This window comes from Melozone crissalis, unplaced genomic scaffold (genome assembly GCF_028551555.1).
Source record: "Melozone crissalis strain CALT ecotype California unplaced genomic scaffold, PUWL_Pcris_2 ptg000068l_1, whole genome shotgun sequence".
Classification (NCBI taxonomy): domain Eukaryota; kingdom Metazoa; phylum Chordata; class Aves; order Passeriformes; family Passerellidae; genus Melozone; species Melozone crissalis.
This window is the reverse complement of record NW_026535846.1, coordinates 5,397,186-5,419,323: the sequence shown is the minus strand read 5'-3', so window position 1 is coordinate 5,419,323 and position 22,138 is coordinate 5,397,186. Positions and strand designations below refer to the sequence as shown.

The window sequence follows — 22,138 nt, the reverse complement described above, 5'->3', positions numbered from 1 at the left end:
TCTTAATTAAGGCACATTTACCAGGCAGATATTATCGAGGAGACGCGAAGCTGCAGCCTGTCAGTGGCAGATGCAGAGCACCTTCCACGCTCAGACATTAATCTCCTTCATGGAAAAATAGCTCTGATCTCTGGCCTGGCTTTTGGAGCCCCTCCTGCTGCAGCATGTCAGCAATGAGAGGGCACAGAGGGAGCTCAGGCTGTGGGGAGGGTGCTGGGGTCTCAGCACAGCAAACAGGCTGGTGTTGGAGAGCTCTGAGATGGGGATTTGCATCAAAGGAAAACTCTCGGGGTTAGTTAAATATTCCTCTAAATATGCAAAGGAATGGAGTTACTGATGCTTGTTATTCTTATCTTCCTCTCGGTGTCACAACATCTTTAAGTTGGGTGAAGGTTTCACTTACTAAGGCGGTTGTAAAGATTTCACGTTAATTAAGAGGACTCCACTGCAAATCTGAATATGAATGAAGTTTGGCTGCTGAACCCCAGGGCAATGAGTGCTGTGGGAACAGCAGACACTGACAAATGTTGATGTGAAAAGTAAAAAGCCAAAAAAAAATAAAAAAAAAACCAACCCAAACCCAGAAAAACACCTAAACCAATGCTGCAATCTAGTACCTGCTCTGTGAGAGAGAAAAAAATTGAGTTTGAGTTGCCAGAAGAGCATAAAATAGATTTTGACTTGGATTTGCATTTAAAGAGGTGAAATTCTGTCAGTCAGGATCCCTGATGAGGGTTCTCCAGTGCCAGCCATGCCCAGGTTCCAACATCACTCCATGGGCAGGTGGTGGCTTTGAAGGGTGGGCAGCCCTCAGTGCAGGAATGAGAAGATCTGGGCTGGATCCTCACCTCAGGTTCTTTGCTCTGGCGAAGCCCCACCAAGCCTGGACTGCTCAGCACTCCCTGCAGCTGGAGCTTCACCCACTGGGGACAGTGGGGGCAGCCATGGGGGTCTGGGGGATGAGGCTTCCAGGGATGGAGCTCCCATGGTGAACAGTGACACTGGAGATTCTTTTCCACAGCAAAATGCTTTTTGGGGAAGTTTTTCATGCCTGCCAGTGCTTGGAAGGGCTGACAGTGAGGGTGAGCAGCTGTCACTCCACACCTGTGGGTTTTTCCAGCTCCATTGTAGAGTTGCTGTTGATGAACTGGGATGAGTCCTCTCCTTCATCTCTGCACTGATCCACCTGGAGATGGATGCCCTTTCCTGGCTGGACATGACTAATGTGCCTTTGCACAGCAATTTTGGGTGATGTGAGGGTCCTGCAGAGGTGCTGAGCACCTCCCCACCTCCCAGAGCAGGACCTGGGGGGAGGAAATGCTGATCCACAACATTTTCACCTCGCTGAAGATACATGGGACTTGGCTTTTGGAGTGGAAAAGTGACAAGCTGAGAGCCTAAATAAATTGGATTTGTCCTCTTAAGGAGGCTGCAGGCAGCGTGTGAGGCTGTGTGGGGGTGGTTTATTGTTGTTATTTTTTATTCACGGTTCCTTGAGCTGATCCTGGGGATTGCACTGACTGTGGTTGTGTTTCTGGAAATGTGCAGGTTGGCCAGATGCACTGGGGCATGGAGTGAACAGAAAGAGGTTAAATTGATGGATGACCAACAAGAGCAGGATTGTGCCTCAGAAGACCAAGAAACTATCCTGATTAATGGGGTGAAAGAAAATGGTAAGGAACTTAATTATGGTACATGAGGGAGCAGCGACAACTTGGAAGCCAACTTATTTTCCTAATTCCTTTTGTGCATTTAATATTAGCAGTTTGTGGGTATCTCTGCAATGTGGAGCAGGGGAGTAAATGGGTGTTTTCTGCCCAGGAATCATTCCAGCCATAAATCTACACCTTTTTAGGCCTTAACAAGAACTGCTCTTACCTGTGCATGGATGGAAATGTTTATGTGCACATGCAGTTTGAATTAGAGATCTTGGTTTGGTTTCTTGGAGGAAAAAGTCATCCAGAATTTGTAGCCCCTCTATCTGTGGGGAATCTTCCCCTCTCTTGGCATTACATTAGCCAATATTAGCAAGATTTAGCTGAAGGATACTTAGTCCGACAAACTGGGGGGAAAATAGAGATTGGGTGGGAGAAAGGAACCAGGATTCTTGGGAAGGGAAGGTTGGATTTGTGAGCTCGTTCTTGCCTGTGTCCCATCACCCAGCACATGGGATTCCCTGTCCTGTGATCCCTTTTCTGCACACACAGTGTTCCTGGGAGTCACCAGCCAGGTGGGGAAGGATCAGCCCCTTGCAGCCATCCCAGAATGCCCAACTTTGTATCTTTCATTGATTCTATATTTGCTCTCAGAATAGCTAATTAGGAGTAACAGTGCTCAGCTGTCTGAAACCCTGATTGAAATAAATAAGCCTCCAAGCATTTTCTGAGGTCATTTGGACTGTAATCTCTGGCCACAGTGAATGCAGAGGGGAGGCAGAGCCTGATGCTTTCATTCTTCACTGTGTTTTATGTTTAATTTCATGGCTTTTTACATTTTGTATTGGCCCATAAATCTTGAGATAGATAGATAGATATATTTTATTTATATATAAATTTGATCCTGTTAGATGTCAAGGACTTAGTCCTCTGACATATGTTCAGATCTTTCTGTCAGCTCTGTGCAAGGTGGTAGAGACAAATGTTCTTTGCCAAAACCTTGGAGCAGCTCCAGCCACGTGGGTGCCCATGAGGGCCCCACAGCTGGTGCTGGTGGCAGGTGAGGCACATGCTCACACTTGTTTGTCCCTGGGATGTAATTTGGGAGGTTCTGTCCCTGTCAGCCCATCCCCTTCCTGACTATCCAGGGTGAAGCTGCAGCTGCTGGAGCTGCAAAGGGGTTTTGTAGCCTTGGTCCCTTTGTCTGATCCAGGGCACAACAAAGTCAGTGCTGCCCTGGTCAGTAAGGGGGGGTTTTTAGAGCCTCACACCAATTCCATGGAATTCAATTAAACAGGGCTATAAAAGTGCTTTAATTAGACAGAACACTGTTTTAGGTTAGAAGAGACCTTAAAGCCCATCCAGTGCCACCCCTGCCATGAGCAGGGACGCTTTCCACTATTCCAGGTGGCTCCAAGCTCCATCCAAGCTTGGACATCTCCAGGAGTCTCTGGGCACCCTGTGCCAGGGCCTGCCCACCCTCAGAGCTCAGAATTCCCTCCCCACATCCCATCCCAGCCTCTGCCAGTTTGAGCTTTCAGTTTGAACACTGCTGTGTGGGAGGTGCTGCTGAATCCAAGGCCAGGAGCCAGCACAAAGCTCTGGAGCTGCCACCTCCCCTTGCCCATGTGCTGCTGGGTGGGTGCTGAGGGAAACTGGGAAAAGTGGTTTTGCTTCTCCAACATTTTCTGCCTGAACTGTATTCCCTTGGAGCATCACTTGAACACAGGCCTGATTTTAGGCTGATACGGAGCCCCAGAAAATCAGGTTTTGGCATTTGTATTTCCCAAGAGTTAAGTTCACTCACACAAGTATAAACCTAAAGAAACGCCCAGAGAGGGTTTATTTTATATAATAGCAGCTTTGCCTATTAAATGTAGCTTTTGAGATTGAATTTCAGCTTTCTGCCTCCCCCTTCTTTGAGTCTTACAGCATTCACAGACATTCTTCTTTTATCCTCAAATTCTCCATGCTTCCTGTCAGCTCCAAGCTGATTTTTATTTTATTTTACTTCTGAAGTGGAACTGCACTGGTTAATTTGTTTTGGTGCTTAAGGAAAAAGATACCACCTCTGCATTTCTGATCCGAAGACTGGTGGGAGGGACTCAAAAATCAGCTTTTTTATTTATTTCCTCTTTTTAACCATTTTCAAGCAAGCCAGTCTGGCCTTTCCCAAATCATACATGTTGAAGATGATGACAGGCATTGCATTGCACTTCTGGTTGGAGTTAGGGAGTCTTTGGGAAGAGGTTTAAAGTCCTGGGAGTGCTCTGAGGTTCCAGCTGCAGTTTGTGCTTTGTTCAGGCTTCACTGATGGCTCCATCCCTAAGGCCCCTGTAGCACAAAACTTGTTGGAGTGAAATTAGGGGGGTTTTGACCTCCTGCTTGGCACAGGCAGGCACCCCACTCCTTCCATGGCATCCTGTTCCTTTCCATCCTCCCCACCTGGGGCTTTTCCACTGTGCTGGTGGTACCTGTACCAGCACCAGCCTCCCCTCCCCAGGCTTCCAAGGATGAAGGAGGTTCACTTTCTTCTTAGTTTGGAATAAGAACACTTGTGGAGGGTCACAGCAGCCAAATAAATCGCTTTGCATGCCCCATTTAATGCCACATCCTGGTGCTCCAGTTGTGTTTTAAAGCACTTGTCCCTCCTTGGAAAGCTTTGGCTCTCACCCCTGTGCCTTCAGCAGAGCCACCAAAAAGGAGAGACCTGAGCCATGACAAAAGCAGCAGGCTCAGAGTCGGCAGAGCTCTCTGGCTGGGATGAATGCACTCATTGGAATATATTTTTTTTTAATACAGAGATATCAGAGCGTGTTCATGGATGAAAAGACATCATATTTAAATTTCAAGGGTCATACCGTCCGTTGAGCCAGGAGTCAGATAAAAGTACATTCATAACTTTATTCTGCCATAAAAGAAGCGCAACGAGGTAAAACTAAAAAAATCCTTAGGTTAAAAAATCCTTACATGACTAAAAAGGCATTTTTAGCGATTAGGGAAGAATGGCAAACCCCACAATAATTCTAACAATAATTGCTTTAAACTCTGTGTTATCTTCTGCCTTTCCTTGGTGTGGACAGTGACAAAAAGACCGCTGGGTTTTTTAAATCAGCCATCACTCCCTGACTCTGGAGCAGTAAAGCAGCTCAGGTGTGTGTGCAAGCTCAGACCCTGCAGGGGGGGTGCTTTGTTTCTTTAAGAATCTCACTTTCCTGTTAATTTTTTCAGTGTTAATGAGAACATTTTTATTAGGCCTGTTTTGTTTTTTTAATAACATTGTGAGGTTTGAGAGGCAGTTTCCAGGTAACCGTATGGATATGAGGAGGGAAGAGCGGATGCGTTGCGTGATTTAAACGTACTCTTGTACCTCTTCCAGCTGGCTGCAGGGAGCAGCCTGTTTACCTCTGCACATCATCATGTTAACTGGATCCAGGATTGCTGGGAAGGGCTTCCCAAAGGAGCACGTGGGACAAATCACTGGGAGAAGGGGAGCGGGGTGGCGAGCCTGATATCTGCAAGGATGGTTACCTTTGTAACCCTCTTCTTTTTCTACCTGCAAGGGCAGTTTGATTGTTGCTGAATAGGGGATAGTTGTGTGTTTCTCTCCCTCTGCTCCATCCCCTCAGAGTCGCACGCCCTGGACTCTGGATTGCTGGGAAGGGCTTCCCAAAGGAGCACTTGGGAAAAGTCACTGGGAGAAGGGGAGCGGGGTTGCGAGTCTGAGACCTTTAAAGGGTGGTAACCTTTGTAACCCTCTCCTTTTTCTACCTCCAAGGGCGGTTTGGTTGTGGCTGAATAGGGGATAGTTGGTAACCCCTGTGTGTTTCTCTCCCTCTGCTCCATCCCTGCAGAGTCGCACGCCCTGGACACCGATGAGAGGCCCTGCAGCGCGGCCGAGGCTGCGGCGCCGTTCCCGGCGCTGAGCGCGGCTCCCAAGGAGGGCCCCGCGTGCCACCGCGTCCCCACGGCCAAGAAGCCGTGCCTGCTGAGCCCCCCGTCCCCACTGCGCCTCACCGATGTCCCCGAGCACGCCTCGGACGACTCGTCGGCCCACGCCATCTCCCTGACGTCGTGCGTGACCAAGGGCATGAGCTCGTGGTCGCTGCCGGGCGACTGCGAGAAGGCTCCGTTCAGCATGATGGAGCCCGGGGGGATGTCGGCGCTGACGGGAGACTGCCTGATGCAGCCGAGCCGGACCTGCCTGGGCTGCTTCATTGAATCCAAGGACGGCATCGATGCGGAGCCGGGAATAAGCTTGAAAGTGGGGGATATAAATAGGGATTATGACACCTGTTCGGTCTCTGATATAGGGATTCACTGCATGAGCACAGGAGAAACCATGAGATATGGGGATCAACTGCTTTCAGACCAGCTTTTAAGCTTCCCTATGCATAAATCGAGGGCAGCGGACAAAAGAGATGCAGAGAAATCTGACAGTGATTCAGAGGACCCCACTCAGAAAAATTATTACGAGGGATTACTATTAGACAAATGCAATGGTGAGGAACCTTTACTAACAAATCCCAACCAGGAATGGGGCTATTTTGAATCTTTCATTAGTGAAAGTAAAATTGAGCTGCTTGACCTCTGCTCCAAAAATGAGCTTTCTGTAAATCTGTTTTCTGAGGAAGACGTGGACAATTACATGTTTGATGATGACGATTCCACCTTGGGAAGTGATGTCTGCTCCCTAAAGATTAGATACGAATCTTTCCAGGACAATGTGCGGGAGAAGACCACCACGCTACAAGAGGACGCCCAGTTCAACTTCTTCCCCAGCGTGTTCAGCAACTGCACCAAAAGGGACAGCAGGAGCACCCTGAAAAGGGGGCCCAGCGGTGCCACCGACCCTTCTCAATTCAAATCTGAGGAAGGCATCATCTGGGGGGAGGAGGAGGAGGACGGTGAGGAAGAGGACGGTGAGGAGGAGGAGAAAGCTGCCTTAAATAAATCTTGCAACAGCACAGAGATGGTGCAGTACGTGGGCTCCAAGAGGAGCCACTTCTTGGACTCGGTGAATTCCACAGAGGACTCCGGGGAGTTCAGCGACGACAGCACTTGCACGGAGTCCTCCTACGACGTGCTGCGGGACATCAAGGACTGCAGCCGGTACCTGGCCCGGGACCACTCCGGCTCCTTCATCCAGCAGAACTACGGGCTGCGGGCCAAGAGGAAAGTTCGATACAGCGACGACTACCTGTACGATGTGGACTCCATCGAGAACGAGAAGATCCTGGACAAGAAGGAGTGGCTCCCCGACGGGCCCAAGGAGGAGGACGACGACGAGTGGTGCCCCAAGAAACGGCGAAAAGTCTCTCGCAAGGAGCCCCCCGTGATCATCAAGTACATCATCATTAACAGGTTTAAAGGGGAGAAGCATATGCTGGTTAAGCTCAGCAAAGTGGATGCCAACGAGACAACTGTTACTCTGAACGAGGAGCTGCTCAGCAAATACAAGAAGCTGGCCCCACTGAAGGGCTTCTGGCAGGAGAGGCAGCAGAGCCGGCTGGATTTGCTCAGATCGTCTCTCTACCACAAGCAGAATTTCTATCTTAACGGCTCAGATGCTTCGTTCCTCCCTCACCCACGGAAGCGAAAATGCAAGCTAGCAAACAGGCACCGGATTCAAAGAATTAAAGCCATCGAGCAATCAGTGAACAAGCTGGGCTCGTGCTCCTCTGATCACAAGCAGCCTTGCAGCAGTAAGGAGGACGTGGGCCTGAAAGGGCTGCCGGCATTAGCCATTGCCACCCCCAGCTGTGCCAACGGATTGCACGTCCACGACATCGCGGGCATCGCCGTGAAATGCAAACCGCAGGAGCGGGAGCACAAGGGGACGGAGCGGAAAGTGCTCCGCAGAATCAAATTCAAAAGTGAGGCCAGGTTGAAGTGCAAGAAGATTAAAGCTGCCACCAGTACAGCAGAGGACTCCCCAGCACTGGAAAACCAGGACTCCGCAGCGCGTCTGAAGGACGAAAACAGTCCCTGTGCTTCAGACAGCTCCCATCTCCCAGAGTGCCACGAGGATAAGGTTGCTAAAAATTCTCCTTTCCTACCATCCACCTCCTCTTCAGACAAGCCTCTGCCATCTGCTAATATCACCACCAATGTACCCCTGATCCCCGGAGGGTATCTGCAGACGTTGTTAGATGCTTCAGATCTGTCGAGCAACACGGGTATCCCGTACTTCGCCCAGCACCCCTCCGAACAGCAGCAGCAGCAGCAGCAGCAGCAGCACCCGCTCCCCAGCATCGTCCCGCCGGAAAAGCCCTTCCCGTCCCTGCAGCCGGCGCAGAGCTGCGTGCTCTCCCCGCCCTCCGAGTCGGAGCTGCAGCAGTCGCCCGGCCACTTGGAGATGGAGCAGGGCGGCTTCGGCAGCATGTGGCCGGCCAGCAAGGGCGGCGAGCGCCAGGACTTCCCCGGGGACGTGCCGGAGGCGGCCGCAATGCCGAGCGAGTTCGCGCCGGGCACGGACGGCCTCCCCGCCTCTGGATACACTCAAGTCAATCTGAATAGCGGCAAATTGCTATACCAAAAAAATTACATGCCGGATAGCCAACAAGTGCAGTCTGATGATTCTTATCAGTCATGTCATTTCAATAATGGAGAGGGGCGCTTTCATTTCCAACGAGGTACACTCAGTACGGATGATGGCAGGCTCATTAGTTTTGATTCAGTGGGTTCATTGTCAGTTAGTTCTAGCAATTACAGTTCTTTAAGTTTAAAGTCTTGTGAAAAGGACGGCGAGGATGATATTAATGATGATTTCTTGGCCCACTGCAGTCCCAAGCTAGTGATCCAGCAGAGCATAGATGAAATCACCCCTTTGAAGGAGTCCACGGACCTTTTAGACATTTCCAACTTCACGCCTGATAGGTTCCGCCAGTCGTCGCTTTCGGAGATGTCCCCTCCAGACACTCCCAACCTGTCCCCACAGATAGCTGGCTCCGATGCCAAGCCTCTGGGCACCCTGAAGGGCTTTCAGGAGAGCCCCCAGGCCTCCCTCAACAGTTCCGAGAAGGTCAAGTGGAACTGTGGGGTCCTGCAGACGGAGGATCAGGCAGATAATGGGTTTGCTTTAAATAATCACCAGTTCCAGTTCCATATGTTCAACGATGAAGATTCTGTCAGCCTTCTCGAAAAGAGTCCATGCTTGTCAACATTTAATGAGCCATCTGGTCAAATTAGCACCAATAGCAAAGTGTCAAAATCGAAGAGGAAAAGTTCATCCAGCAAGAATGTGGGTACAAACCAAAGCTCTTCCCAGAAAGCCACCCGGAAAAAATCACCCAAAACCAACAAAGGAACCGATAAGCCACAAGGGAAAAACTCCAGGCAGGCACCCAAATCCACCAGGAAAGGGAAAAATGCAGCGGGAGTCAACGGCGAGAAGGCTCCAGCTGTTGGTGGCAGGGTGGTCACTCAGCTGGGCACCGTGGCCACGGCCACCAAGGGCGTGGCCGAGGGCACTCAGCACTGCGGCCCGGCGGGGGTGAAGCTGGGCAAGCACAACGGGCTCTCTGGAGAGTGGGCACTGGGAAAAGAGGGGGGCACGGGATGGTCAGAAGCCAGCCTGGGCAATGCCACCAGCCTCCTGGACGATGACCAGAGGGAGTTTGAGGAACCCTCCAACATCCTGTCCAACATCGCGTCGGGAATGGCCGATGTGCAGAGGTTTATGATGGCTTCCATTGAGCCCTTGTGGGGGCCCGTCGGCCACAACAGCGTTCCAGACATATTCCGGTCACCGGAGTCCAACAGCCTGAAACTGAAAACTCTTAAAATTTTGGCAGGGACGTCCCAAGAGTCGAAGAAGAAGGCCAACGGTGGCTCGCCGGGGGCGGCGAAGAACCACAAGTCGAACAACAAGGGCTCAAGCAAAAACAGCAAAGCTGTGACCTGCGACCCCGGGCGCCCCAACTGCTCCACCGGGTTCACCACGGACATTCACGCTCCCTTTTTTGATAAAAACTATAGTAACCTGAGCACTTTAGGCAATAATGGACCTACTCATAAAAAACTCTACCGTCATAAATCCAGTTCGAAATCACTGAGGGATGAGAACTGTAAAATCAAGCGGACGGACCGCGAACAGCCCCACAAGGACCCACCCGTGACAGCTGCTTTTGAGAAACTGAGGTAATGCTGCACCAAACTGGCTGGAATGCCCCTAACCTCCCTCCCACCTGCTAGGCCCGCTGTTCCTCAGTTTTCCTTCCTGAAAGCAAAAGTTTGCATGAGAAAAAAAAACAAAAAAAAAAAGACATTCCCCTTTTACAGTTTTGGTTGGTTTTGGTTTTGGGGTTGATTTCTTTTTTTTGTTTGTTTGGTTTTTTTTAATTATTATTTTTAAATGCATGAAAATACTTATGACTTGCAAGCTACCTAAAAGAATGACCAATTTTCTGGCTTGGCTGGGGTTAAAAAAACTAACAAGGCTACTCTTTTCTGCTGTTTGGCTTCTTCAGTTTTTAATTACTTATTTATTGGGGGGAAAAACAAAAACAAAAACTAAAAAAAAAAAAAAAAGATTACACACTCTTTTTAATGATTTTGACAAGGAAAGACTTTTTTTTTTTTTGGAACATTTTGTAAAAAATAAACCACAAAAAAAAAAAAAGAGGTTCTGCATCCAAAAGCCAAGATCTCAAAACTTAAAGGCTCTTTACTTTGCAAATGAGAACTCGTTCCTAATTGAGCTTCACGTGGCAATTTTTGAGTGCTTTCTGGCCCCCTCTGCTGTTGTGTCTCCTAACCTGCATCATCTAAAGCTGCATCTTCTCTGCCCGCCCGCCTTTAGCGCGTTCGCTCCGTCGTGGTGACTCCGGACGAGCTAACTAAGATGGCATCAAATGTTTGATTTTTTCCTGCAGGGAATCAGACTCCATTCTTCTTAAAGCAGAAACAGCATTTTTGGGTTTTCCTGTATTTGAAGAAGAGACTCCCTTTTCTAGAAAGACGGTTGATGTTTGGTTTTTTTCTTACCTTTTTTTTTCCCGGTTGTTTTTTCTTTTTTTTCCCCCATCGGTTCATTTTCGAAATCTGCCTTGTGGTCTGTTGAAATGTAAGTGCTGAAATGAAGAGTTTGAAATTGTGGGAATTTTATTATTTGGAAGCAAACCTAATCTGGTATTCTCTGTGAAAGACTGTTTTAAAAGTCATACTGTTGTACAGTAGTTTATGCACTATTACCCACAACAACAAAAAATTGTGCCAAACTATGAACAAGTGACTGTATTGTATATATTTTTACTTCTCTATCAACATTGGGTTGTGAGTGTTTTCTGCAGCTATGCCTTTTGGTTTTACTAGAAACATTCCAGTTGTTAAGTACTAACCACCCCCCTTCGAAAGCACCTGTAACTCACGATGAAAAACGATATTGTTCACTGATACAACTTACCAAAAGTTTTATGGACATGACTAGAAGTGTGCCAAATTTACTTACCTCATTTCACGGATTCACCCTGTGGTTTAAAGCTCATAAAGGGAAGAAAAAAAAAAAAAAAGGAAACAAAAAGGGGGGAAAAAAAAAGAAAAAAAGGAACTTTGAAACCGATGCTGGGAAATGGTAACGTCCTCTCTTTGAAACCACGAGCAGAAAAACTTAATGGTGAAATGTTGAGTTTCATTATAGGAGAGAGTTGCAATGGTGGAGGAGTTCAGAAAACCACTGACGGTAAGTTTGCCAGGAACTCAAGTGTCTGCATCTAGAGACTACAGAACAGCTGCTTTTCAAGTGTCTGTTTTCTTAAAGCAAAACCTGTAGCTGAAGATCATTTGAAATGCAAAGTTACATTGCTAATTCTTTGTATCTCAGTTTTATATATTTTATAAGAACCTGGGATAAATTCTGAAATAGGTATAAAAACAGAACTAATACATTTCATACATTGAGTGCTATTCACTTTTCCTTTGGATAGTTTCTTAAACATTTTCGATGCAGAGCCTGTCAGAAGCGCTCTCCCATCATGGCTTTGGTGTTTCCTCCATGTCTAACCTTGCGATGCCAATATAGTTTGAACTTTCAAAAGCAGAGTCATTCATTTAAAACACAACTCTGAACCTTTTCTTTGATTCAGTTCATGAAACAAATACAACCAATGGAGCTATTTGTGATCTCACCAATCAGGGCCGGATCATGACTGGACTTTATTAAGACAGCGTTAAGTACTGAATGCTAAATGTATTCTCAAAAGGCCTTATTTGTAACCCTCCTCACCACACCCTTGCCCTCCACGAGAATAAGGAACCCAACAAAGATCTATTTTCCTTGTGCAACTGAGAGCCTGTGCGTTTTGCTGCTGATTTCTCATGAAAAACCTTGATATGCAAGAGCCCTGGGAGCCATTGGGAGCAGAGGGAAGTGAGGCTTGGACACCTTATGCAGTAGCAGGCGGTGAGGAAGAGGAGCCTTTCTAGCAGTGGGCAGATGACGTTGCTGATACGGCCACAGGCGTAGACGTGGTGTCACACAGAGGGCAGGACTGGGCTCAGGTTTCCTCCCAAGTCAGTTTTTTTCCACCCACACACCAGGCAAAGCAGCAGAATTGCTTTAAGTTAATTTAGCAGAAAAGCAGAGTAATCACTTAAAATCAAAGTGGAGATGCAGAGTGTTAGTTTAGAATCATGTTTTCAGCACTTACAGATCTTGGGGTGCAGCTCAGCTCAGATCTGTGATCCCAGAGAGAACAGCTCAGTAGTTGCATTGTGTTTTATTTAACAGATGAAAGGACAAACTCTGAAAAAAAAAATTAGTAATTAAAAAAACACCCTGCAAGTTCATTTTTTCATGGAATAAATGCTGGCATTGCCTGGAGTGGGATGACAGTGGTCCCTGGTGCCCCATGGCATGCAGTGTCCCACCCCAGCTCTGGCTCCAGGAGGGAGATCCAGAAGATGCTCAGGATTTCCTCTGGAGACAAGAGCTGTGGTAGGCCTCCATCCCTGGGCTCTGGGCTGGCCTGCTGCCACCACACTCTCCCTGCTTCCCCAGCAGCTCTCTTTTCTGTTCACAGGCTCATCACATACCACAGGCTCCAACCACTGCTGTGGTGTTGGCATATCCCAGTTTTTGATCATTCCCTCCATGTGCTGCAGGAATGGTCTGGCAGCTCCCTTCCTTTGGATGTTCTGGCTGCTGCTCTTACAGAAACAGGTCAGGCCCAGGGCTGGGATGTGGCACAGACCTTCTTTCTGACCCAAAACCATCAGCTGAAAGCACATTTCACCTGGCCTGCACTGTGCTCCTTATGGTTAATGCTATGAATATGGGACTCAGAATAAAACCCCTTGTACTGGATGGGATAGCAATACTTCCTGCATGTGAGGAATGTGCAATAGGGCATGAAGATCAGGCATGAAACATATCAACTGTTTTATCCATGGATACCCAGCTGGGTGTTCCAGAACGGTGTTAATCACAATTCCAGCTGCCTTGTTGCTCTCCTTCAGTCCTTCTACCATTCCAGTTGCTGACAGCTTTGGTGGTCATCCCATGTCCTCCAAAAATCTCTGCTGGGGAGCTGTTAAAGAGCCTGGGTCCCTCATGGTGTGGCACTGGCCCTTCCCTGTGTCTGAAAAGGTCATCACTCTTGACCCCAACATTTAGAAATTGCCTTGAGCTGACCATTTGCCCTCCTCCCTTTTGATCTTTACAGAGTATTTGGGTGGGAAGGGACCTTTGAAGGCCATCTAGTCCAACTCCCCTGCGAAAAGCAGGGACATCTACTAGACCAAGTTGGTCAGAGCCCTGTCTGACCTGACCTTGGATGTTTCCAGGGAGGGAACAGCCACCACCTCTCTGGGCAACCTGAGCCAGCGTTTCACCACCCTCATAAAACATTTCTTACTCAAGTCCTTGTTGGCAGGGCTGCTCTAAATCCCTTCATTCCCAGCCTGTGGATCCCAGGGACTGCCCCATCCCAGGTGCAGCACATCACATTTGGCCTTGTTGAGCCTTCTGAGGTTCCTCTGGGCCCACTTCTCGAGCATGTCCCTGTCCCTGTGGATGTCACTCTGTCCCTCAGGTGTGTTAAGCTCACCACTCTGTTTGGTGTCATCTGCAAACCTGCTGAGGGGACTCAATCCCAGTGTCAGCATCATTGGTGAAGCTACTCCACATTGCTGGTCCCAGGACAGACCCCTGAGGGTCAGCACTCAGCTCTGGTGTCCTCCTGGACAGTGAGCTGTTGACCACTGCCCTCAGGATGTGGCTGTCCAACCAGTTCCTCATTTGCTGAACACTCCATCCTTCAAGTCCATCTCTCTTCAGTTTAGAAATGTGGGGGACTGTGTGAAAGGCTTTACAGAAGTCCAGACAAATGACACCTGGAGCCCTGCTCTTGTCCATGGATGCAGTCACTCCATCCTGGAAGGCCACTGGGCTGGCCAGGCAGGATTGCCCTTGGTGAAGTTGTGCTGGCTGTCCTGAGTCACCTCCCTGTCCCCCATGAGCCCCAGCAGAGTTTCCAGGAGGATCTGGTCCTGATGTTCCCAGGCACAGAGGGCTGGCAGGGCAGTGGTTCAATGGTTTCATTTTCCAGTCATCCAAGACTTCACCTGACTGCCAGGACTTTTCAGATACTGTGGAGAGTGACTTGGTAATTCCATCAGCCAATTCCCCCTGGGCTCTGGGATCATCTCATCAGGTTCCATAGCCTTAGGTATATTCAGGTTCCTCAGATGGTCACAAACTTGATTTTCTCTTACAGTGGGAGAGACTTTGCTCCTCTAATCCCTGTCCTGTGGTTCCACCACTCATGGGAGATGGAAAGAGAGGTTTCCTCAGCCTTCTCATCCATTGTTGCCAGTCTGCCAGTTGTGTCACACCTGCTTTGACCCTTCCTTTTCATGCTGACACACCTGTAGAGGCCCTTGTTATTCTCTATGTCTCTTGCCACATGCAGCTCCATCTGCACCTTGCCTTCCTCACCCTGTCCCTGAACAGCCTGACATTATCCCAGTTCTCTTCCCAGGATATCTGTCCCTGCTCCTGCTGCCTGTGCATCTCCTCCTGCCCTTCAGCCTGACCAGCAGGTCCCGACCCAGCCAGGCCAGTCTCTTGCCTTCCTTGCCTGATTTCTCACACCTGGGGATTGAGAGCTCTTGCTTTCTGTGAAGAGCATCCTGAAAGATCTGCCAGCTCTGTTGTGCTCCCTTGTCCCCAAGGGCAGTTTCCCAGGGGATCCTCCTGATCCACACCTTGAGGAGCCAGCACTTTACTTTCCTAGGATTCATCTCCACCTGCCTATCGCTACCTCAAGGGTTTCACTTCCCACCTTTGCCTCATCCCTCACCGTACAAGCTCTTGTTCTCCAATTGCATTTTTGTTTTTCATGGCACTGCTCACAGCTGCCACCCCACACCCTGGGGCTCCCTGCCCTGCTTGTGCTGGCTCCCATCTCAGCCCATCCTCTTGCCCAGTCCCAGTGCAGCTTCCATCCTCCTCTTGCATCTCCTTGTTGGACTCCAGGACCTTGTTGGATCTTGGGAGTGATGGATCCAAGCCACACAAAAGATATTTATTCTGCAGCATCTCTTAAAATGTCTTTTCTGCTTCATCTGTTTTCACTCTGTCTCAGGTGCAGGATGGGAGGATGGTGCCAGCAGTGCTGCTGAGCCGTGGTGTAACTGTGATCTGGGTGAGTGGCACTGATGTTACAAAGCAGGGACTGGGCACTTCCAAAGGTTGCAAAATCCATCTGAGAGGAGAATTCCACAGGGCAAGGTGGTAGTCACCACTCTGCCATAGGAGCATGGGTCTCCCATGGCACAGGAATAGGAGAGATGTCCTGCAGAAAGGAATCCTGAAGCAGGAGCCAACCCAGCCCATGGCCATCAATTGCATTTAGAGGCTTTGTAAATAGAAAAATATCAGTGATGGGGATCCAATAAAAACCTTTTGGGTTTTTATTACAAAATACATCTTACCAGGTTTACATCTTGCTTTTCCTTTTTTTTTTTTTTTTTTTTTTTGAGCATAGGAGGATGGATGTTTTTAAAAAACATCTTGAGAATAATGACTTGTGAACCAGAGGTAGCCAGGCATTTTGGGAGGAGGAGGAAGAGGAGGGCAGGGGCAGCCACAGGACTGTCCTTGCCATGCTGTGCTGTCCTGCTGAGGCTGGGTTGGCTTGGAGAGGAGAAGCCAAGGCTGGCTGGTGATTGCTTGGAGAAACCATTGCTGCACCGTTTGCTCTTTTAAAAAATCAGGATCGCTGTTAATTTTTTCAGCATTATGGGCCAAACAAGCCAGGAACCAAAATAAAGATGTTTTAAGCATTGTCATCCTTGAGCTGCTGGACCATGTTCTTTCTCTAAGCTCCCGATCTAGCAGAGCACTTAGGTGGGAGCTCACTCCCAAGTGCTTTCCCAGGCAGTGATGTCAAGTCCCAAGAGAAACTCCCCTGAAGTCAGTGTAAGTGGGAAGAGGATCAGGAGTGTGGACTTGGGTTGGTGCAGGATCAGGCCCTCAGTCTTTACTTTCTCAGCTCAGTGTGTTGGACTTTGCCTGTGCAGCTCCCAGGGTGGCCAGAGGAGGTTGCATGGTTCAAACCACTGACATCTATTGGAGAATGTGCCTCTTTATCTCTTCAGCATGTGAAATAATGCAAAAAAAAAAAAAAGAAAAAAAAAAAAAAAGAAAAATATGTAAACTAAACCAAGTACAATGTCTGTGGGAGAAGCAAGGCTTTTCAAATCTGTTTCTCAGGTAAACAAGTGACACTAATGACAGTGGAGTAACAGCCATCTAAGGGAATTGGGATCTGAAGCAGGAGGATTCCCTCCATCTCGCAGGACGCTTGGGTTGCCAGACACGTTTACTGAGCCTTTAAACACTTGGTGCAAAAGGAAACGAGAAATAAAATTGGTCTCTTCACTACCCTTCGCTAGCTAGACAGACAGACAGACAGACAGACAGACGTCCATTTCTAAAGCACAAAGGGAAGACTTAAACCTAGACTAAACCACACAAACACACAAAACCAAGGTACCAGTGAAACTCCTTTTGTCTCTTACCCCCGGTGGGAAGCAGGGTAGAAATCCAAGGAGCTGCTCTGTTCCGCTGCCCCGGCGCCGCCGGGCGCCTCGACTGCTGCCTCCAGAGATGTGAATGTACTGCTCCTTGAGTTCCCTCCCATAGAACTAGAGGCACCTCGTTAGGAAGTTGCTCCTGTTTTATGGTGCTAAAGAAAACTTTTATTCCCCCCCTCGAGCATTTAAGAACTATTAAATGGCCCTTTTTATGAATGTAACATATCCATTTCTGTTCCACATTTTACACTGCAATTTTAACATGTTTGGAAATGATTTGCCTTTTTTCTTTTAGAATAAGCTTTATAAATATTCTGTAGAGTCAATTGAAGTATAATTCTTAAGGATCACTCTAAGACGCCTACAAAATCTTGTATATTTTTAAGTGTGCCAATTTGTAAAATATTTTGTAAGTGTATATTTTTCTTAGAAAAGTGCTGTGAAGTGTTTGTATGTGTGAGGTTTCCCTTTTTTTGCACCTTCGGGTGTTAATAAAAGGATGTATACTTAAGAGTTTCTGGTTTTAAAAACCAAAATACAAAGAAAAAAATTAAACTTTTGTTGGGAATTTTGTAATAAAAAGAAATGTTGTGAAAGAGTGTAGTGATATTGTGTAAAGGAAACTGGAAAATTTGTGAGCGCTTTGCTGTTTTATAGATCCTCTTGTAAATTATTCTTGTAATATTTTGGGTTTTGTTGTTCTTGTTGCAAAGGTTTTAAATATTTGTGACTGACTCTGTATGGTGAAAACGTCATATTGTTAACTTGCTGAGTTTTGTTATATTGTTTATGGAATAAATAAAAAAAATTTAAAATCTCATTTTAAGATCATGTATGAAGAAGAAATTAAAACTGCCATTTATTGAATATTAGGAATCGTTTCTTTAACCAAATCTGTCTGGCTGCCCCCTCCCAGGGCACTCCAGGCTCCCCCCTAATTGGGCTGATGCTCCTTAGTGGGAAGCACATCAGGGAGGGAGGTGGGAAAAAGTGGGAAAAAAGGCTTGGGTCACTTCTGCTGACACGTGGGGCTGCTTGAACTGAGAAATGGAAACTTCAGCAAGGCAAGGCAGAGCTCAGGCTTTGCCTTCCACGGGTGCAGAGGTGGGGCTGGAAGGGAGCAGAGCCTCTTCCCAGCCCACTGTCCCTGGGTGGGTCCCTGTCCTGGCACTGTCCCAGCACACTCCCAGACTGGCCTTTTCCTGGGAAGGAGCATGTGTGTCTTCAATTTCTTGCGGAAAAGAAATAAAACTTGTCTTAAAAACCACAATTCCATTTGTTAGTATTGATAGGAGTAATGAATTCATTCAGACTGGGTCATTCCCAGCCCTGCCAGCACAAAGCAGGACATGAACACTGTGTTCTGCAAGTGGATCCCTTGGCAAAGGGCTGGGAAATAATCCCCAAAAGCAGAGCTGCTAGCTCTACAAGCTGCCTGTGTTCACATAGGGGTTTCAGATGAGTAAAATGGGGCTCAGGAGGGATTTCAGTGCCCCAGTGCTCATGTGACAGGGCTGGAGTGGGGCCATGGTCCAGGGAAGCCCATCAGAACCTTTGAGAAGGGCTGAGCTTCATCTGGCACTAGAAACTCTCCAATAAATAAGACACACAGAGGGCTGGGCCAGGCCCATGGCCACCAAAACCATCAGGTGTGTCCCATGTGAGATCAATCCTGTGTCCCATGGGGGATCAATCCTGTGACCCATGTGGGATCAATCCTCTGACCCATGGGGGATCAAGCCTGTGTCCCATGTGGGATCAATCCTGTGTCCCATGGGGGATCAAGCCTGTGACCCATGTGGGATCAATCCTGTGTCCCATGTGGGATCAATCCTCTGACCCATGGGGGATCAATCCTGTGTCCCATGGGGGATCAATCCTGTGACCCATGTGGGATCAATCCTGTGTCCCATGTGGGATCAATCCTGTGACCCATGGGGGATCAATCCTGTGACCCATGTGGGATCAATCCTGTGTCCCATGTGGGATCAATCCTCTGACCCATGGGGGATCAATCCTGTGACCCATGGGGGATCAATCCTGTGACCCATGTGGGATCAATCCTCTGACCCATGGGGGATCAATCCTGTGACCCATGGGGGATCAATCCTGTGACCCATGTGGGATCAATCCTGTGTCCCATGTGGGATCAATCCTCTGACCCATGGGGGATCAATCCTGTGACCCATGGGGGATCAATCCTGTGTCCCATGGGGGATCAATCCTCTGACCCATGGGGGATCAATCCTGTGACCCATGGGGGATCAATCCTGTGACCCATGGGGGATCAATCCTGTGACCCACAGGCTGGAAATGTTCCAGCTCCTTAGGGCAAGGCTGGGGGAGAGATTTTTCAGCAGGGGGGTTGGGGCATGGTTTTAACTGAAAAAAGGCAAACTTAGACTCAATACAGGGAAGAATTTTTTACACTGAGGGTGGCAAGGCCCTGGCACACATTTGCCCAGAGAAGCTGTGGCTGCCCCATGCCTGGAAGTGTTCAAGGCCAGGTTGGATAGGGCTTGGAACAAACTGGAAGGCTGCTGTTTCTCTGAGCTATTATTGCATATTTTCTCCATAATCAGGGTTGTGTTGCTCAAAAACTCATTCTGGGGACCCTGTTCAATCTTGTGCTTTCCCAAGCACTGACACAACCCCACGCTGGCCGGTCCATGTTTGGTGTGAGTGGTACCAAAACAATTTAATGAAACAAGCAGAGCCTTCATCCACCAGAGCCATGCTACAGAACAGACCTGGTAAATGGGGCTGTGTTTATCCACTGCATTTATATTATATAATAGCACATATAATTAAAACACTTGTAACTTCTGGATGAACCGTCATCCATGTCTGTGCATGGCCCAGTGGCTTCTCCTTGTGAGTGAAGGCAGAGTCAGATTTTAATTTTGATGCAATTTAATATCACCAGTTCTCTGTCCTGCCAGTGGGAGCTGCTGCCTCTGGGGAGAGTTTGGATGGGGATAAACCTGCCCTGGGGACAAACCTGTCCTGGGTGACACCAGGGTGACACTCAGTGTCTCTGGGGTTGGTTAGGAGCCTTCCCCACATCCCAAAGTAGAAACAAAATTCTGCAGACAATTCCACAGTATAGTTTGGAACACCTGCAGCACTGGCAGGCTGGAGGCCTCTAGAAGGTGTCAGGTAATGACTTAAATTGAGGATGAATTTGTATCTATTCATGCAAGGAAGTCAATAGGGGAAAAAATGGGAATTTCTTTGTCTGGGGTATTCATAAGTGCTTCTCTTAAATATATATCAAACTTAGAAATATATTTAACTTCCTCAAAGTCAACACAGAGCTCAAGCCTGCCCAAAATCTCAGCCATGTGGACCCCAGCAGCCATCCAAGCTGGGCCTGTCCTTTGTCCAGCACAGTCCAGCTCCTGCACAGCTGATCCACTGGCAACATCCCATCCCAGAGGTTTCTCACACCTCCCAACATTCCAGGTGTGATCTGTCAGGAGAGATGCTGTGTGGTTTATGTTGATAAATGCCCACAGGTTCCCCCATCCCACAGTTTTTATGGAATTACACCTATAGGAGCAGCTTTTGCTTGGCAAATGTACTTTGTGTTGCAGCAAAAGCACTGGTTCAATAAAGCACTTAAACATACACTTTATCTTGAGCATGTTGGAGATTATATCCCTCTTTAGCAAAGCATTTAAATATGTGCTTAATTTAAGGATTTAATTAAGGATTTTAATTGTAGACTTCAGTATGTGCTTACCTGCTCGGCTGAATGTGGGTGAGATTACTACAAGCTGAAGATTTCGACATAAAGTCAGTGACTAATTCTGTCTGAATGAAGGTGTTACATTATTCTCACACAATGCAGTTGAAATATAAATAGGAAAAAGGCAAGAGGCAGTTAACTCGATTTTTTCAGCTGAAAGCAGCATCCACGACCAAATCTGAGTTGATGAAAATCTAATATTATTAGTTGGAATCTCTAAAGTGGCATTACAGATCAATAGAAAGGAGCACCTTAGAAATGAGTCTGCAGCTCATGAGCTTTAATTATGAGAAAGGAAGGATTCAGCCATCCTCTCCCTCTCATCAGTGACAGTGACCTTGGGATGTAAGTGGCCACCAGCTAATGGGCTGTGGCATCATTTCTCCAGTCATTAGGGGATTTAAGTTGATTTGCTAAGAAAAGAGAGTTTCTGCAACTGCATCACCAGCCTGTCTTTTGGACCATTTCCATAACTTTTGAACTCTGTGACAAATTTCATCTAATTGAGGGGGAAAAAAATATTCCAAAAATATCAAGCTCTGACAAGTTGAATGCAAAACAAGTGTCTGGGTTTTTGTTTCTCCAGTAGCATTTGCTGTGACTGAAGAGCCTTCCCCATCCCAGGACTGGGACAGTGTGCTGGTTTTGGGTGGGATGGAGTTCATTTTCTTGGCAGTGCTAAAACAGAATGGTTTTTATCTTTTTGTGTCATACCACAAGGTATCACAACTCCCAACTGGATTTTTCTTTTGAGATTTCTATATTGAGCTATCTTAAAATGCAGAAGGAGAAGTGATTGTTATCCAGAGAGACCAGCCAGCTGACACACCTACAGGGCACCCATCTGAGAGCATTTCCTGCAGGGAGATAACCCAGGCTGCCAAAATGACTGTGCGGGTGTTTGCTGATCCCTTTAACAAACACAGGTGAGTTTCTGTGGAATTTTACATCTTTTCTGTGGAATTTTACATCTTGTATCTCTTTGTTTTCCATGAGAAGCACAAGAGACATTTCTACTTCTTGCCTTTACCTGCACCTCTTTTTTCTTTACCCTCAGATTTCATTTTGAGATCTCAGACTACATGATTATGCAGTTTTAGGCTTCCAACCTTTTAATGGCAATAACAATAGGGGTGAGTGGTGATAAAGGCAGCTCCAGACAGCAAATCCACTCGCTGAGAGAAAAGTACTTAATGCTCTCAGGAGCAAGAGGAGTTTTATAGCTCAGGTGTGTGGCAGACGTGCCTCAGGAAGGGTGGCTGGAAGCTGGGATGTGGATATCAAGGAAAACAGGGAACACAGAGCCAAGCTGCCTGTTCAGCCTGGCAGTGACTGTTTGTGTGAGCTGAGTTTGCCTCTCAGTATCAGCACTTCAGGAGGTGCCCAGCATCAGGATCTCTTTGCACATTGCACATCTTCTCTTAGATAGCAGGGGAAAGAGAAACCTGTGGCATTTAAAGAGTGGGAATGGGAAAAATGTCCTGAGCAGTGAAGCCAAGGCTGTGGTTGTTGGGGCCTCTCCAGCTGGTCACAGTGACCCGAGAAGAGTTCCAAAGTCTCTTTTCCCAGCCTGGTGCTTGAAGAAGGAGTCAGAGCTCTTCTTTTCTCAGTCTCAAGGTTGTTTATTGTATCTTATCTATAAAATTCTTTCTCCTGCCCTGCCAAGGTCCATCCAGCAGGACAGTTCCAGGTA

General features: G+C 47.7%; 1 protein-coding gene across 1 annotated transcript in view; it reads left to right on the top strand.

The window, feature by feature from the left end:
- Positions 1-15,299, top strand: part of NEXMIF (neurite extension and migration factor) — a 173,936-nt gene extending 158,637 nt beyond the window's left edge. Inside the window, exons 3-4 of the mRNA XM_054289939.1 lie at positions 1,549-1,673; positions 5,510-15,299. Of these exons, the coding sequence (XP_054145914.1) occupies positions 1,598-1,673; positions 5,510-9,801 (4,368 nt within the window). The 5' untranslated portion in view covers positions 1,549-1,597 and the 3' untranslated portion in view covers positions 9,802-15,299. The remainder of the gene's footprint in view (positions 1-1,548; positions 1,674-5,509) is intronic.
- The last annotated feature ends 6,839 nt before the right edge of the window (positions 15,300-22,138 follow it).